The 18,896-nt window shown below is 36.6% G+C and overlaps 1 protein-coding gene across 1 annotated transcript in view; it reads left to right on the forward strand.

Moving 5' to 3' along the window:
• The window catches only part of LOC135205775 (trypsin alpha-3-like), a 281,700-nt gene extending 273,003 nt beyond the window's left edge, over positions 1-8,697 (forward strand). Inside the window, exons 2-6 of the mRNA XM_064236913.1 lie at positions 5,407-5,575; positions 6,072-6,165; positions 6,317-6,497; positions 8,182-8,339; positions 8,560-8,697. Of these exons, the coding sequence (XP_064092983.1) occupies positions 5,460-5,575; positions 6,072-6,165; positions 6,317-6,497; positions 8,182-8,339; positions 8,560-8,697 (687 nt within the window). The 5' untranslated portion in view covers positions 5,407-5,459. The remainder of the gene's footprint in view (positions 1-5,406; positions 5,576-6,071; positions 6,166-6,316; positions 6,498-8,181; positions 8,340-8,559) is intronic.
• The last annotated feature ends 10,199 nt before the right edge of the window (positions 8,698-18,896 follow it).

The following is an 18,896-nucleotide window of genomic DNA, read 5'->3' on the forward strand; positions in this document are numbered from 1 at the left end:
TACCAGTGTGCTCTAAATGAATTGCCTGTGAACATAATAATGTAAAGGGTAACCAACAACTTAAAATCAATGCCTTAAGTTAACAGACCTCAATTTATGGTTATTTTTTGCTAAGTTTCATATTTCATATTTGGTACATTTTTAGATCAATCCCTTAAGTTTGAAAGTTAAAACGTAAAAGCACAGGATAAGTTAGGGTAGGAATCACATGGAGGTGATGTTGAAATTAATGCACAGCACCTGTGCATCTGGTATCCAGCCCCGTCCCTTACGACACTCCAGGTTGCCTAGTGATCAGCCAGTCACCGGGCTGGAAACTGGCCAGTGTCTCCCAAAGCATCAGAGTGTAAATATCTCCGCTCAGACCTCTCCTGAAGAACATTACATACACCTCAGGTTTATCCAAAGAAAAGTAGTGTTTCCCAGTTTCATCACTAAAGATCAGTCCTTATGTGAAAGAAAAAGGCTGAATTTCCTTCTTCTTCTTCTTCTTCTTCTTCTAAGAACGATGAACTTCCACTCCTCCTCCGCCTCTCTCTCACTATATATACTGCATTCTTTACTTATGTACAATGTGATAGGGTTTGCATCTGAGGTTACTTAGATATAGGTATGTTGATACCTTATGGAGGAAATTCATCTTTTTTTTTTGTTATACATTACAATTTTTTCATATATAGATTTCCACTATTGGATATGAGAAGATGATGATAATGATAATGACGATAATATCGTTAATCTGTTGGTTGTTATTTTCATATTGATAGCCCTACCTATAATTTTTGGTAGCATTGTCACCATGACATTTACGCCACGATATTGTATGAAGAAGACGAGACGGTAAATGATGAAAGCTCTGTGATGTCATGTAAGGAATGAAAGAATATATGTTGTATTAAAAATTTCATATTTAACTATATATATTTTAGCATTAAGTTTACTGAAGTTCATAATTCAGATATCATTATAATCCTTGACGATGTTTAGTGATGAAATTGGGAAACAACACTTTTCTTTGGGTAAAACTGAGGTGTAATGAAAGTTATAACTTTTGAAAGACGTTCTTCAGGAGAGGTTGGAGTGGACCCCTTTACTCTCTGCTGCTTTGGGAGAATTGCCCATGACAGCGAACAAGAACATCTTAAGTGCATTCTTTTATTTATCATGTTGTATGTGTTAAAATCTTCACTTACTCAGGGAGTAAGCACGCAAACTACTTTGTTTTTGTTCTTGTTCTTGTTGGGGAGGTAGGGAAGCCTAAAACGGCCTGAAAAAGGTGTTTCACGTTGAGTTAAAGATACAAGGAGGTTTAGGATAGGATATATGATTTATTTATTAGAATGAAAAAGTTAAAAATAAATAATGTGCATGTTTAACAGTACAAAAAAATTAGTTTTAATAAAATGTAGCATATTTATTTTAATTTTCGCTGGTGAAACAATGCTCTATTTGACCTAACATTTTAGCATGCTCTCCGAGTAAGCTGGAGGTGGGATCACGCCTTGTTTAGCATACGTATTTCTTGAATTCACAACCAGACTATGTTATATGCATTGCAAAAGCTCAGCCTGAACCTTGGTACTTCAGTTACATGAGAGCAGTGTAGAGATTTTTCTACATTGAACTGTCAAACATATATGACTACTATGCATTTCTTGGCCGTGTCCAATTGATTTTCGCTGATAAAATCCTACCAAAACATGGGATATGGGTCACATTTTGGAAATAGGTATTTGAAGCCACAGCCTAATTGGCAAAAATATGCAATGATGTCTAATGTGAATAATAAAGGCACTTACCAGAGTAAATCTAAGAAATTGAAAGGGTAACTTAGCTAAATTTAGACGCACCCAGAGAGAGGCTATATAGACGTCACTACTGAAGGACCTCCCACTCATTGATACTCTACTGTAGTATGACGTAGTTACTAGACACTCCAGTCGTATAGCCACTTTATGAATGAAGACACGCAAACAGCTACACTATACACTTCTTCTTCTCTCTCTCTCTCTCTCTCTCTTACAGTCTCTCTTTCTCTCTCTCTCTCTCTCTTTATACATATATATTATATATATATATATATATATATATATATATATATATATACATATATATATATATATATATATATATATAATATCATATATATATATATTAATATATATCATTTCCTTTAAGCATAACTACATTGTAGTGCAATATGATACTCATAAATCATAGTCAAAGCACTTGGGTTATAACATAAATTTCATAATCCATTAATCCAATTATTCTGCTGAACTGCATTAAAACTGAATGTGAAATAAAATTATACAAAGATTAAGATATAAAGCTATGTAAAAGCATATGTTGTTGTTTGTTTAAGATTAGACAGAACTTGTTCGAATCTGAGTCTTGCTCATTGAGCAGACCATAAGTAAAGAAGTTTCGTTACAAATACAGAAATCAATAAAGGGGAAAAAAAAAGAAAATAGAGAACACAACCAAAATCATTTTTATTCATTTTCATCATCGTCATCATCCAGGTGTAGGTCTCTATATCCTCGTCATCGTTGTCTAAGTTTATAATGATAGTCCAACAGGCTCTTGAATGTTGTCCATTGACCAATACCCATCCTCAAAGGCTCGAGATCGTTTCCACTGCAGACCCCCAACAAACACTTTCAGTGGCCAAAACCTTGGCTTCCTCCAGTCTTGCCTGCAAGTCTGCCCGGGTGAATCGCTGTAAAGATGAACGCACATGACGTTTCATACACGCCCATACTTGCTCAATGGCATTGAGCTCTGGGTGGGCAGGTGGCAGACGCACCACCTCGTGGCCCCACTCTCAAATTATGTTGTCCACGATGTACGGTGGTTTTGGCCTGTTCTGTTGACATATGAGCAACAGCTCAGGTCTTGTGGGCACTGCCTGGGGCAAAGATTCGGCGACTCTGAAGCCAGGTAATGTCTGCTTTCTTGGCGGCCGTGGTAGGACACCGACACTCGTCTAATAGCTGGCTGTGATAAGGTGCGTTATCGAGCACCAACACTGATGGTTCAGGCAGCAATGGTAGAAGCTGCGTTGTTAACCAGCGTATGAACAGCTCGCCTGTCATTTCCCCGTGGTAATCGCCACTTGTACTCTTTGCAGGATAACAAAGGAAAGAACCTTCAATAAATCCATTTGCTGTGCCAGCTGCTACCACCACGAAGCGCTCTCCCTCGCCAGGTGGGGTATACCTGTCGGCTATGCGTGGCACTGGTAGCAGGTTGTGCGGTGTCCACCCACTCTCTGTTGTGGCTCATTCTGGTGGTGAACCACGTCTCATCGACATATACTATCTCCCTTCCATCTTCCATCTTCTCGATGGCGCTTCAGAGCCCGGAGAGCCCGATGCGTCGGCAAAACCACATCAATGGACTCTTTTGCAAGATACATCTTTCGTTGAGACGTTTTATATCTGAATCCCATATCTTGCAGGAGCCGCCACACCGCTATCTCGGAGGTTGTTTCAGGGATTATGGTGGCTGTCTTCAAATCTGTCATCAGGGTTCTAACAGTAAATACTTGCTTTGCAGAAAATATCTCGTGAGCAAACCGACGAATGGCACCCACTGTAAAATTATCAAAGACTTGTGGTATAGGAAATGCTTCGCCGGCAGACTCATGTGAGATCACTGATCTATTACGGTGAACAATCTTCCTCACAGAAAGCGACGTGATACCCATGAAATTTGCCACACGGTCGTAGGGCCTGTGTGGAAAAAGACCAGTATTTAGCCAGTGAATAAAAATGCATTATATGTTATACTTTGTTTTCTCTACGCACACGTTCATGCAAAGAAATTGATAATATTATAAGTCATAATAATCACATTAATATTCGTCACAGTTATTATCATTATTGTTGATATTAATATAATCATCATTATTGTTATTATTCATACTTCGACATCAAGGAAGAGTATGAGTAGAATATTTAGAGGTATATAAATGCTTTACATATATGAACTTAGACATATATAGTACATACATGCACATACACATAATTTATAAATGAAGCTTTATACATAAATGTGTGTGTGTGTGTAAGTACAGTGTATATATATATATATATATATATATATATATATATATATATATATATATATATAAGAGATCAGTAGAATAGGTAAATTGTTAAATATGGTTGATGAAGCTAGTCAGTGAGTTAGTTTGCAGTCAAGAAAAAATCTGTCATCTCTTATTCTTATTGTGAAAATTTAGAAATACATTAATATAAACAAAATATTTTTATATCTCATTTTTTTTTCCAAACTCGTCATTCAAGTATGACCCCTATAAAATTTAATTAAGGCTTCCTGTCTGAATCATTTGGTGTTTGTGCATGATCTGTTATCCACTTACCTGTTAATATTAATCATATGACGCATGCGGTTCTTTTCTTTATTCCATACTGCAAAAACACGCAGCACGAAAGCAGTCTTGCAGCTACGAGGACAATTTGCCAGGCCTGCCATAAGTGAAGCACCAGACAGCAGTCACGTAGAACAGATTGGTTTTGACGTATGAATGCTCTGCTGTCCTCCTCCTGTTATCGGCGAGTTTACTATTGTGAATGGAAAGTTTACTGGGATTACGTCTGATGTCACAACTAGCCTCTCTCTGGGTGCGTCTAAATTTAGCTAAGTTACCCTTTCAATTTCTTATATTTACTCTGGTAAGTGCCTTTATTATTCACATTAGACATTACTGCATATTTTTGCCAATTAGGCTGTGACTTCAAATTCCTATTTCCAAAATGTGACCCATATCCGATGTTTTGGTAGGATTTTATCAACGAAAATCAATTGGACACGGCCCTATTACTTTCAATTTTCCTTTAATCGCTGAATGACCTCGTAGGTTCCAGTTCTTGGCCTTCGGCCTAAAGTGTACGTTCTGTCTGTCTCATTCTTCAAACAACTGCCCTGAACTGCATGGGAAGATGATGCCACCAATGCCTTGATCATGGGTATTTTATTGCACACACACCCAAGGCTCTTCCTCCTGGAGCAGCCCGCATCCAGCTGAAGAGTGGGGCCACTGTAGCTTCTACAGGGCAGATTTTCATTCTTGGACTGACTATTGCTTTGATTTCATCCCTGTGATATTTACCAATGCTGAAATTATCTTCACTGACGATATTGCTATGCATGAATATCAAATTGACTACTCCACATTAGCTGAGGCCAAAGAATAAAACATGTAAATTACATAGTTCTGATTCAGACTAGATAGGTACTTTCTATCTAGTCTGAATCAGAACTATGTAATTTACATTATGAACTGTAACGACGTTACAGTTCATAATGACTAACTACCCATATAAATAACCAAACCAGTAGAATGCTTCAGTTACTGACTCAGTGTAATTGATGTAGGATGTGGCAGACGAAATCCTGTGACTAGGATAGTTGGAGGACAGCCCACAACAATGCATGAATATCCTTGGCAAGTTGCACTGACATCAACTACGGGAACCAGGCCATTCTGCGGTGGATCTATCATCTCAGACCAGTGGAACCTGACAGCAGCTCATTGTGTCTCTGGGTAAGAATTAAGTCTCCCTTTCTTTGGAAATGCTTTTTCCATCTGAATCACGCAGCAGTCTTCATCCATTCTGCAGTAAAACATTTCAATATAGACATGTTGGTAACTCACTGCATATATATCATGACAGGTTGAAAACAAGTCTTCAACATGTTTTGGCAATGGTTTCTTTTCATAACTCATTACATATAAATCACAGACAGGTTTATAACAAGTCAACGACCGTCAGTGCAGAACGAACCTTTGGCAAATGCTGGATAACCGTATGATTAGGACGTAAATAAATGATTATGATGTTGCACTGGAGTGAAGACGTACCTTTAACCTATTCCAGTGTCTAAGTAGCTTAGAATAGCATTTTAGATTTCAACCAATCCTTGGTTTACATCCCAACTCAAGTAATGTACTTTTATAGTAATCTCCTCATTAAAGAAAGCTGAACCTCAGGCCAAAATGACTTCTGTATTTCGTTGAAATAGTCCTATCCACATTTCAGATCACAGCCATCAAGTGTCATTGTCGTCATTGGAGAGCATATCTGGAACACAACAGCGGAAACAAACGTAACACAGAGGAGAGCAGCATCGCAAGTATGTCGCCACATCTCCTGTTATTAGTGTGAAACATCTGATATCACCACATCTCCGGTTATTAGCGTGAAACAACTGACAATCAGAAATTCTCTTGGAAAGAAATTTTAAGTTGATACTTTCTCATACCAGCCCTTCTAACTCCTTGCAGATCATGGTGCATTCAGGTTACAATAGAAATACTCAGGACAACGACATCGCACTGATCAAACTCACAAGTCCAATTACTTTCCCAGCTGACAACACAATCGCTCCTGTGTGCCTTCCAGCCCCTGGCAATTTATACGATAGTGTAACTGCTACTGTTACAGGCTGGGGAACTACTACTTCAGGTTTGTGTCTCAAATAACAGTCTACATGTCACTGACCTGCAAAGAACAGTCAGGTTCTTTGCTGATCTAGACTAAACAGTCCGAACATTTTGAAATTTTACTTTGAAACTGTGGCAAATCTAAGTCCTTAATCATATACAGTACATCATATATCATTACCATGTTAGAATACATTAAATGAGTGTACATTTTACTGGTAGGGACAGGTATGGGATGCCCTTTACTAACCAAGGAGGAACAAAAGCGAGAAAAAGAAAGCAGAGTGAGACTTGTTTCTTATAAGGTGGTAAAGTAAAAGAGTCAGGAAAACACAAGTGGTGACAAAAGATTTCTCATTTCCTGAGAGTAAAAGTAGTAAGAGGTGGTATGAAGAGTGTTACAGGGCTAAATGTGGAGCTCAGTTAAACACAGACCAAAGGAGTATCTGTAGAGCCTAGACAGAGAAGCCACACTATGAAGCCGAGATAAAACCTTGGAAACTGGGCGAGAAAAGATGTAAAGCATAATGCTAAAAGCAGACAATTCGTCTTGGAACAAGATTGCCCTCAGCTTGTATTTTATTCTCTTAGCTCAGGAGATCACCCTACCCCTGAAGCATCTCAGTGGCGAGGTCGGTTTGGTCTTGGCCTGCCACCTCGGTGGCTGCGATTTCAATTCTCGGGCATTCCATTGAGGGGTCAGGGATGCATATCTCTGGTGATAGAAGTTCACTCTCAACGTGGTTCGGAAGTCACGTAAAGCCGTTGGTCCCGTTGCTGAATAACCACTGGTTCCATGCAACGTAAAAACACCATACAAACAAACAAAAACCTTACCCCTGAACAGTTCCTTACCATCTGCTTCTGAAAGATGATTTGACAGTTATGCTTGACATGACCATGAAAGTACTTCAGTTCCCCAGCATAAGGTTAGGTTAGGTTAGGCTGAAGCATCTTAATCAACTAAAATTAATTCATTCTTTGTTTTGCTTAGTGATGATCGATTAGGTATCATGGAAAAATGTATCTGTAATGAATGACATATTGAATTGTATTATTAAAAAATATGCATCAGTAATGTGAATGAATCGCATCAATGCCATTCCCAGTCATTCAGGAGCTGTAAGCGGAAAAGAGCATTACAAAACGGAAGAGAAAAGAGGGCATGGAAAAAGGAACCTTAGTAAGGAAATCGACCAGAGATGAGGAAGGAAGTGTTCTCATCTGTGACAATATTAGATTGTTTGATTTACAAATGAGAAATGAGTCTACAGAGAAAAATCAGACATCAGATGGGGGCTGGCTAGTACTAAACTGTTCTTATAACACTAGGAGCAGGTGTATCTCTTTGGAAACTTAGTCTCATATTAATCACAAACTAATTGAAAACAAGTCAACAACTGCAAGTGGATAAAAAAATTTTTGGCAAATGCCATGTAATCACAGAAGCACTGGTCACGACTTCCCATAAGTTGTTGACTTGCGTTGAACGTCTTTGTGATGTGTGTGCTATAAGGCACCAACGTGTGTTTATGACACACTGCAGTGCAATGTAGACACCCACAGGCAAACTACAGATCTCCTATTCAAGTGAAGGTACGAACAGCCTTTTTTATCAGTTATTGGGTAAGTTTAGGTAAATTGCCTGTGACAACTTTCCTTCAGTATCTTTTTACCATGTTGTTAATAACTTTGTAATATTGCAGGTGGTAGCCAGCCTGTTAACCTGTATGAGGTGGATGTGCCAAAGATGACCAACTCGCAATGCCAACAGTATTATGGGAGTGCCATCACAACTAACATGATCTGTGCTGGGCTGGCTGCTGGAGGAAAAGATCAAACTCACAAGTCCAATTACTTCCCAGTATGCAAGTTTACGATGCTAAGCCTACACTGTGAAATTAACTTGCACAACTTTTGTTAAAAGGAATTTCTGTAGGACTTGCACAGCTTGTGTTAAAGGGACTTTCTTTAAAGCTTGCAGAACTCGTGATGGAGTTACTTTGATTTCATACTTAACACAGCTTGTCCTTGAAAGGACTACTTTAAGACTTGCCCAACTTGTTTACTTTTCCTGTTTTCAGGGTGACTCAGGAGGACCATTAGTGACATATGGCAATGCGGCTCAGACGTACATGGTCCTGATAGGAGCCGTCTCCTGGGGAAATGGGTGTGCCCTTCCAAATTACCCTGGGGTGTACACTCGAGTTGGCAGTAAGTAAATCAAGTGATGAATTGTTTGATTGGATAGCGTCTGGCTGGCATCACGGTAATTAAAACACCTGTCTGAGGATGTTTTGAACGAATGACAAACTTTTCACGATAGGTTAAACGATAAGTGTAATTTTTAATGGTGATTTTAAATCAAGATAGTCAATATTGAAGAGGCTTCGCGACCTCGGTACCTGAAGTATTTAGATGAATCTTTAACTTTCATTTATCATGATGTCAAGTCTACACTAATAATGAAAATGTAAGGTTAATTTTCTTCTGTAACAGATTCACGGTTGTAACGAGTGGTTTTGACAGTAAAGGGAATTAGTTATCAAAAACACTGAAATCAAGAACATTATTGCTAATCACTGGTTCGTACTACAGGGTAACTTAGGGAATGTCACGACGAATTAGTCAATATGTAATTCTGTTATTCATTTTTTCAGATTATCTAAGCTGGATTGCTACGAACACGGCAGGTTCTGTATACTGCCCCAGCCCATGAAAAGTATCGACTCATCAAGTGGAGCAAAGCTGACCTCATTGGAATTTCTCTTCTTCATTAATTACTTATTTGCATCTAGAATTTGATCTGAAGTAGATGATTGAAATAAAATATATTAAATATCTGGTCTTTCGACATTGAAATAGGTGATTAAAATTAAGTATATAAAATATTTGGTCTTTCGGAGCTGTCTTTATTTTCCCATCCCTCAATGTGCCTATAAGTTTATCTCGCTTTAAATGACCTGCCAGACGTAGTACATTTCAACCTCGAAGCACTTAATGGCTTAATTATTTGTACGCATGTCGTTGTCAATGCATTTACGCTTACATAAACAATATTTTAGTAAAGTTTTATTTTTATTTCAATTATTGACGTCACGCAAGCAAGAACTTTTATTTTGTAATAGTCAGCCATACATGTTCAAATTAGCTATTTTCTATGGAAGACATAAACTTGTTTTCTTTGAATCGTAAATGATAAACGAAACTAGTGAAAAATAAAGTGACAGTAATGTATATAAAAGTGGAAAAGGGAAATAAAAGACGAAGAAATTTATTTAACACTTTTCTTTTAGTTCGGTACTCCTCTTTAGAAGCCAGAACCAACTCACTGAATTTAAATATAACAAAAACACCAGAATGGGAACACATGTTGTCCTTTTTGTGTTAATACAGAAGATGAAATTTTTCATTTTCTTTTATATTGTTTAGCTTACAGAGAAGATCGCATAAGATCAATTGGCCTTCAGCAACCTTATGAAGAGAATCAAAACTATATTGTTGGAAAATTCCTATTTAGAGAAGAGCATAACAAAGCAAGACAAGAGACCTTAAATAAGATGTGAAAAAAAGAGAAAACAGAATTAAAGAGCTTAACAATTAAAAATAACTTACGATGAAGAGGCGCCGTTGCAATGCCATTGCCTCGACCCATAACCAACCAATCAGTGTGATTTGACTTTTTAGCAAATAAAGTTTTACCTTTCTATAACTCAAGCTCCCCTGTTAACTCGATTAAAACAAAATCATTAATACAACAGAATTAAACTAGAATAAAGACTGACTGAAAGTAACAAATTCCGATATTTTTGCCACAAAATGACTGAATATTCAAAAGACAATATTTTCGTTTTTCGTGCCCATCCTCTTCTCTTGCTTGGTTCAGTGAGTCTGGTAAAGGTCTGGAGTGAACTTCGGCCATTTATTCACCCTGTTTCGGTTAAATAACAGGTCTTTTCCATCAATTTGGGCCTGGGTTTCCTAACCTTGGGGTACGTGAATGGCCTTACGGTGGGGCTCGTGAAGGTCACACAGAGGCACAGTTAAAAATTCTTAAGATAAAAAAATAAAATTTTGGACTATAGTTTCTATTGTTTGTTTATGTTTAGCGGTGCTGCACTGCTTTTTACTTCTTTGTGATAGAGAGCGAGATCGAATGTTGGTTGCACTTCTACTCCATATTTAGATTACATAACATTTCATTACTCTTTTTGGCAACACAAACTCACATTAATTGGAACTTTACCAAAACTTATCTGATAATCCAATGAAACAAATACTCTGTTTACGCTTATTATGCGCACTTATATGTAGGAACGGGTACAATATAGTTTCCACCAGTTTATAAAAGGCATCATATATATGTCTACAAAATGTTGTATCCCATAGTATCCAATATTTTGCAAACAAAAACGGTTCTACAGAGCAACTCGGCCAAAAAGAAATTGTGGTAAACTGCAATATTAGGCACTATTGCAGATAATCAGATCTATTGCAAGTTCGATTAAATTATTTCACATTATCCAAAACTCTGAAATATTCAAAATAGCCAATACAGTACACACACACACACACACACACACACACACACACATATATATATATATATATATATATATATATATATATATATATATATATATATATATATATATATATATATATATATATATATATATATATATAATATAAAGGTATAATCAATTCCCTTTATAACTTGGATGGTTTTCTACCTTTCCATAATTTTTTATGAATGAAGTATGGGACGATATGTAAACAATGGTCCCGGTGAAAATAACTATAGGATTGCCAATAAGAATCCGAGTTACACTCGTTCTTAGCAGCCAATCAAAAGGCACATATATTTCCCGCCTAAACTGATCGGGTTGCTTGGAAACAATGGTCCCAGTCGAAGGGCAGTTATTATTTCCCGCCAAAAATAAAAATGTGGTAAATGGAAAGAGATTACTTATGCGTTTGGGAAAAAAATGGAATTTGTGAATTATGTTTTCAATTTTATTAATTTGGGGATGTATGCTGCTAATTTGGATTGTAGAGGCTTACTGACAGTATACCAACATAATTTCTATTTTTTAAAATCCAGTGCAGACATTTTAATTTTTAGATATAACTAAGTTAAATTTCTTTTTATAGATAATAAATATATATATATATATATATATATATATTATATATATATATATATATATATATATATATATATATACATTATATATATATATCTATAGATAATATATATATACATTATATATATATATATATCTGTATATATTTATATAATATAGATATATATATATAGTATATTTATATATATATATATATAATATATATACACACAGTAGTGCATCAGGTTACGAAATTAATCTGTTCTGAAGCGGCCTTGTAACTTGATTCTTTCGTATCTAGAACTACATTTTACATGTAATTTGCCTAATTCGTTCCAAGGCCTACAAAAACACCACAGTAAATTTTATAATAAAGCTAAATTGACCAATAAACAATGAAATACAACAATTTGGACCATTCAATACCTAACCTAACCATGACTGTAGCTGTAAATAAAGTGTATTAGTGTACAGGGTACAAGAAATACTGTGTGTTCGTATATAGTAAAATGTGGAACCTTACCTTTTGAGTTAGGGCATGACCGAAAGTGGCAACAGAGGAGGAGGACAAATGGCAGAAAACATGAACACTTAACTCTACGAAACACATTAAAAAATAGCAGAAAACATTAACAGTAAACTTTACAAAACACATAACAAATGGCAGAAAAACATTAATACTTCTTGATTATCTCCATCTTCATCTCCATAGAAAGCATCCTCTTCTTTCATGAACTTCAGCAACATTCTTGGGACCCATAGCTATTAACATAAGTAATTAAGTTCACACACAACACGATAAAGTAACTTGATAAAGTAACTTACAGTACAATGAAAGCGAAATCACTAACATGAATTTATGTTAACAAACTAAATCTATGTGAATGAACGAATTCCAGGTGTTTATGATAACGCTGCCACTACGAAATGGTCAAGGAATTCCTTTACATAGAGGCATGATGGGACAGACGCTGACCAATAGGAGAGCAGAATCTTATGGCGGGGACTAGCATCAGGAACCAATGGGAGAGGGGGAGGATGGTGGCGAGTCTACTGAGTTGACGGTGTATTTTCATTCACAGAAGCAAAAAAAAATCTTCGTCTTTGCCTTCGTAACCTGGATTTTTTCGTATGTAGGGACTTTCGTATGTAGGGGTATGACTGTATATATATAAACTAACTAACTGACCCCTCTCATTTTAGCAATAAAATCATCTACACTTTTTTATTTTTTGGGTAAGACTGTCATAATTATTTTTTATATAAGATAGCTAAATTTTCACAAATACCTTGTAAATTGCTTTTAATAAGTCCAAATGCATTGATAAACAAACAAATTTGGTAAGAGAACATATTTTTTTATTGTAAAAAAGACTGAAAATTTGAGGATTTTCAATTTCTTCCAAACAGCAATGCATAAAGTGCGAGGAACCCGCGATTTACCGTCGGTTTTGGCAGAAAATATATACTGGGTTTTGATTGGCCAATGAAGAACGACTCTAACTCTAGTCTAGTAATGATTGGTCGTCTCAGAGTTGTTAGTTACCATGGTAACCAATGTATACACACGCAGCACTGGATCTAGTTTAAGAAAAATTATTTTATTTTTTAAGTAGAACACTGAATAAATATATTGAATAAGCACAAACGAAGCAGTTATTTATTTTTATTAAGTTTTTAATGATAAAACGATGAGGAGCCTTTCATTATTATTCACATTAATACATTCGTTTAACAGATTATTTTTTTAAAGCTTGGCAATACTACTAAAAGTCGTCTGGACTTCATTCATATTTCCTATCCCAGGTTAAGGTAACAAATATGTTGTCTCATCAAACAAAATATTCCTTTTATGAACTTGGCTTTCGTACAGTCATAATTGCTGTGTGTGAGCATTGTCACAGACAGCTTAATTTAATGTTATTATGTTGTTAAATGCATCAATTCATTCATTGTCTGCCTGTTGTGATATACATTTCAAAGTATTGGCATCTTCCTATTCTTCTTCTTACTATTACTAGGAAAAGTTGCCAAATGCCCCTATCTTACAACTTTATTCTGCAGTTATTTACATAGCTGTTGAAACTGCTTACATTTATGATGGTTTTAGGGGAGTACTAATGATTTTGTTTACATAAATAGGAAGAAAGGTATTGGCAAAAGGTGTTTCCTTAGCTCCAGAGACGACTTTTGGCAGTGTATTGCCAATGTCCTATATTTAAATGACTAAGGAAAGAATTTAGTAATGGTACTGTGGCGGGATCACAAGCTTAAAAAACAAGCGAGTAAATCCCCCCCCCCCCCCCCCCACCCCCCCCCCCCCCCCCCCCGAACATAAACCTAATCAATCTGGCTGCCAAACTCACCCGCAGCCACACTTTCCTCCACACACTACAGAATACATACAGGACAATTGACCTTCACAAACCCCAAAACCAAGAAACTCTCAAAAACGTATGTACTTACCCAACTCCAGACACTCCAAGCTATGCTGTGCTGTCTGCCGGTCGAGGTCACGGAGATACCAACAACAACAAAGACCACAACCAAGAACCACAACCCACAACACAACAACACCACAACACCCAAGGACCACAACCCCACAACTCAACAAACAACAAGGAACTCAACCACAACTCAACACCACTGCACAAACAACCACCAACATATCTAATTGGCATATCTAATTGGAAAGTCTTCAGTATTAGCAATAATAGCTAGCAAACTCACTAACTACACATTATTTAATGAATTACTAACGAGGCAAACACTAGTGATTGGTAACTGGGGCGAAAAGTAGTATGAAATCCCAAGTCAACAATTTTGTAGACCAAAGCACTAAACGTCCCGAGTTCCAGTAAGACAACGGCACCGAATCTGACTGAAACAAAGTTATTCATGTTTCCAAAAAGGAAAAAATTTTTCATTGGTGTTATACGATGACTTACTTTTGTCGTGGGTCTGGCCGTCGTAGTACTTGGCAACCTCTTCCAGCCCAACCCGTGGAAGTCAACTATTTCAGTTATACCAGTTTAAGCTGTTTGAATCGCGGATTTTGCATTATGGGAAATGTGCAAAGGAAAGGGATTAGTATCTATTTTCCAGTGGAAACACGCTGACTTTATTCCTCATCCATCTTTTTAATATGGCTGAGCTTTATATTAAAGATGAAATGATCATTATGCTAAATTCTTTTGTATTTATAAACTCGGAACAGATATTTAAAATTTTACAAATAATTTTAGTTAGCAAGATCTTAAATAGTTTATATTCTTAGAAACTAACTAGCGCAGTTCGTTGTCGAAACACCTACCACGGCTTTGATATGTGTCACCCCATTAAAGAATTTGATCATACCAATCGTAGCCTAACAATAATAATTTAACAATAAAGCATACTGTAGATTTTTGTGTTCCACAGCAATGTTGAAGTGGCTCGAACCTTTATCTTCTTCTGTAAGTCCATTCGGTTTTGACATTATGATGTTAAGTCTTCCAATATACACATGCCCGATTAAAAAAGGAAATCCTCTCTTTGACCTATTTTTTGACAACCGTAACACAGTTTAACATTTCTCCGTTGAACAAACATTTATTCTTTTCACACTATTATTTTATTCCCTAACTACCACACGGAAACAGTCATGCAAACTCATGTTATGACTTCGGACGTAAGGCACCTTTTCCGTAATTCATAACGACCTATCTATGATATTAGATGGTTCATGACAACAGAAAATGTTGCCAGTGCTTTGGCGCCATCAATTCAAATATAGTCCTTAATTAATAACCAATGACCTTTCCTGTCTTGGAGTTGGATGGTCATTTTTTGCTAGACAATTCCCCAGCCTAGTGTCAGAATCTCTCATTCTTCATAAGGACAGCAATTGGAGCGTCCAGTATCTCTACACAGTCATATAAATAATCTTTAATAACTTGACTTACTTAAAAGCTAGACGCATATGCATAAAATATCTGTAATTGGTTCCTAAGACGGGAGCGACAACTTCTCTTCAGTGGTCTCAATGGATATTCGATTTATTTTTCAAAACAATACTTCAAGCATCAAAGTCCACTAATAAGATGGGCTTGTTTACAAAAGGAATAATAAATTTGAGGTTTAACTTCAAAAGAAAGCATATCCCCCTTTTATAAAAATTGGAGCTATATAAGAACATTTCAGCGAAAGTAAAAAAAAATATAGAGGGAGATAAGTCGAAAAACTGGGAATCCAGTCACTGGAGATCTCTCAGGCAAATGCAGGCAATGGTGGCTTGCCGTTCATCATGAGGTAACTTGGAATGTTTTGAATTTCAATTAATTATTTCGCAGACTCCAGACTCAGAGTCAGAATCTACCCGGCAGAGGACTCTGCCTTCAACGAAAGCTTCCGGATCCGTCGCCAGAATAATAAAAATGTAATGAATAGATTAATTATGAATCAAGTCCAGAATGAACTAATTACACGGTGGTTTAATTCATGAAAATTTCAGGCTCTCTCTCTCTCTCAAATATATATGCACATCGGTAAATAAATCATAACTGTATCTTGATGGACGAGGTGCACACATAACACAAAAGGATACATACCTTAGGTAAGATAAGTTGCCCGCGCGAATGAAGGTTAACAATGCTTCTTCCACTTGCGAAAATAATACACTAAGTGTGACTAAGTACAAATTTAGCTGAACGTTTATGCTCAGTGTCGGAGCGATGCGGATTGAGACAATAAAAGGGTCGCGTATCACTTTGGTACGAAATTTAAGTTCAGCAGTTGACTGAGGCCAAAACAGCTCTGAACAAAATAAATGAATAAAATATCATTACTATTCTACTCATTATTATGACCACTCAAAACCTGCCACGACTGTCGTGAACCTTTGTTCTTTTGAATGGGATCGAGTAATGAAATAGTTCAGGGAAAAAAGTAATAATACTTTCTATTCTACTTTCCCCATACACAGAAACATACGGAATTACGAAACCCTGAAACATTTCATATATCAAAATTCTGTTCGAGCTATTTCAGTAAGACCTCAGGATATTTGCATCATCTTCTGTCCCCGTTGTATGAATGGATTTCCTTTCTAATCTCATCATTTACACCACAACACGTTCAGACGCTGTGCTGCTTCATAGTCTATTTTGCAAGCAAATTTTTATCAAATAAAGGAGACCGTCTGCTTTTATGACAGGGAAAAAGACGATAATGAGTGACACTTGGCATACAAGCGCAGTTAACTACTCTTAATACATTGAAACAATAGCTCAGGGATCTTGTGTGTGTTTGTGTGTGTGTGTGTAAGTGTGAAAACTAATTTTAACGTTCAACAGCAAATCATTTCTCACTCCCTACATACACCCTCTCTCTCTCTCTCTCTCTCTCTCTCTCTCTCACTCATACACGGCCGCACAAACAATGACAAGCGCGTGCCTATTTGTTTTAATCTTACTTAAATTGTTTCCCTTTTAAGTTCAATTTGGAGAGATAAAACGGCATTGTTCAATTAGCATCAAACGGATGAGTCTTCAGAGGCACCGATCACCATAAGACTACTCAATTATGATCTCTTTTGATTTTACTTTTAAACAAACTCATTAATTAGATTTAAATATCGTTTTTAGAATTAGTCATTACAACCATAAGAGTCACATCAAACCTGGTGAAAGGTTACTCATTTCGTTGCTATTATAATGCCGCACCACAGCACTCTCACTCCAATGAGAAACAGAGTATGGTTAGCATTGGCAGACATCTTGAACGAATCAATATGCGGTGTCGTTAATGATTATTTTCATCACTTAGTCTTGTGGTGCCATGCTCCAAGTCCACAAATGGGTGACTATTTACTAGAAGATACCACAGCCTATACTGAGCTTGCTTTGGGGCAGAACGTGGAAAATGCACTCAATACTGCAAAACACTAGACACTAAGTATTGGTGTTCGCAAAGTGTCAAACATCCTTACTAAGAAAAAGATATTCCGACACCGCACTATCCAGTATGAAAGGTCCTTTCAGTTACCCTTCACTCTACAGCTTGACAGGCCTCTATGGAAAACTGGTGAATTTTCAAGAATGACTTGTGATATAACAAGGATGCAGTAAAGCACTAAATTTCTGTGCCTTCGGATTCTTCTTATGTGTAATTTCGACCATATTGTTTTGTCAATTCATTCGCTGTATTTTTATGCAAATGTTAACCATCTCATCGCTGTTTTTTCTCGTTTTTACATAACAGGACTCCATATGCTGAAGCATGCTTAGCACACTGATGACCTAACCCAAAATAAGATTAAACTAACAAAAAGAAGAAGAAGAAGAAGAAGAAGAAAAAGATGATTAGGTATAGATCTAAATTCAGTTGTCATTGTTGCATATGATCATAATTTAACTCAAAATGTATAACTTTTCCTTCAAGGATAGAATATAAAAGATAAAACTTGGTGGTAAATAACGGATATAAGTCCGATTATTCTGAACAGCAGATCCTTATATATTAAAAACAAATATCTTTCGTACACATGAAAATTAAAGTTTGACTTTTAATTCGAACTAACTTCGTCTCCTCAAAAATGACCAAAACAGAAGACACGGAAGGCATCCAGCGTTAAGGTGAGCAATGAAAAAATAGTTTTCTCTTGCCCAGAGACACTTGTAAGTGAAATGGCCAGAGACAAAATGCCTATTCGAGGTACGAGATGACCCCCTTCCACAAGGAACTTTTCCCATTTCTCTAATAGAGATAAACTCCGGATTTTGTTCTCGATTCCCCCTATGTTCTTTTATACATTAGTTTTAACCACGGTGACAGAAAAGTTAACTACGGAAAGGTGAAACGCCAGGAAGTAGATGCTACGAACTAGGGAATTGCGTCCTTATTTTAATATTAAAATGCTCTCATCAAATTTTCTTTTCATAATCAAAATTATACCAGATTGAGGTGTCATACCCTTTAAATCAAACTCTGAAGTCCAATAGAAGGCCATTACTAGGTAACCACCATTGGTGCCCAATCATAAAAGCCTTCTCCACTCAGCTGATAGCTATACGTACATTTATTCTGTAAACGTGAAAGTATCAATTAACTTTTCTCTCACTCACATTCCAGTTCATTTACTTCTAACGTCACGGAGAACTTAATGGTGTACAAATGAGCTTACCATTGGTTGGTAAGATCGTATTGAGATCTCATTCTGTGTGTGTGTGTGTTTGTGTGTTGTGGATGTATGTAGTCTCTCTTTTGTTAAACCTCTTAAATATATACCCCTGTTTTGGTAGGTCTACATATTTTCC

The sequence above is a fragment of the Macrobrachium nipponense genome, chromosome 24 (genome assembly GCF_015104395.2).
Source record: "Macrobrachium nipponense isolate FS-2020 chromosome 24, ASM1510439v2, whole genome shotgun sequence".
Taxonomy (NCBI): Eukaryota; Metazoa; Arthropoda; class Malacostraca; order Decapoda; family Palaemonidae; genus Macrobrachium; species Macrobrachium nipponense.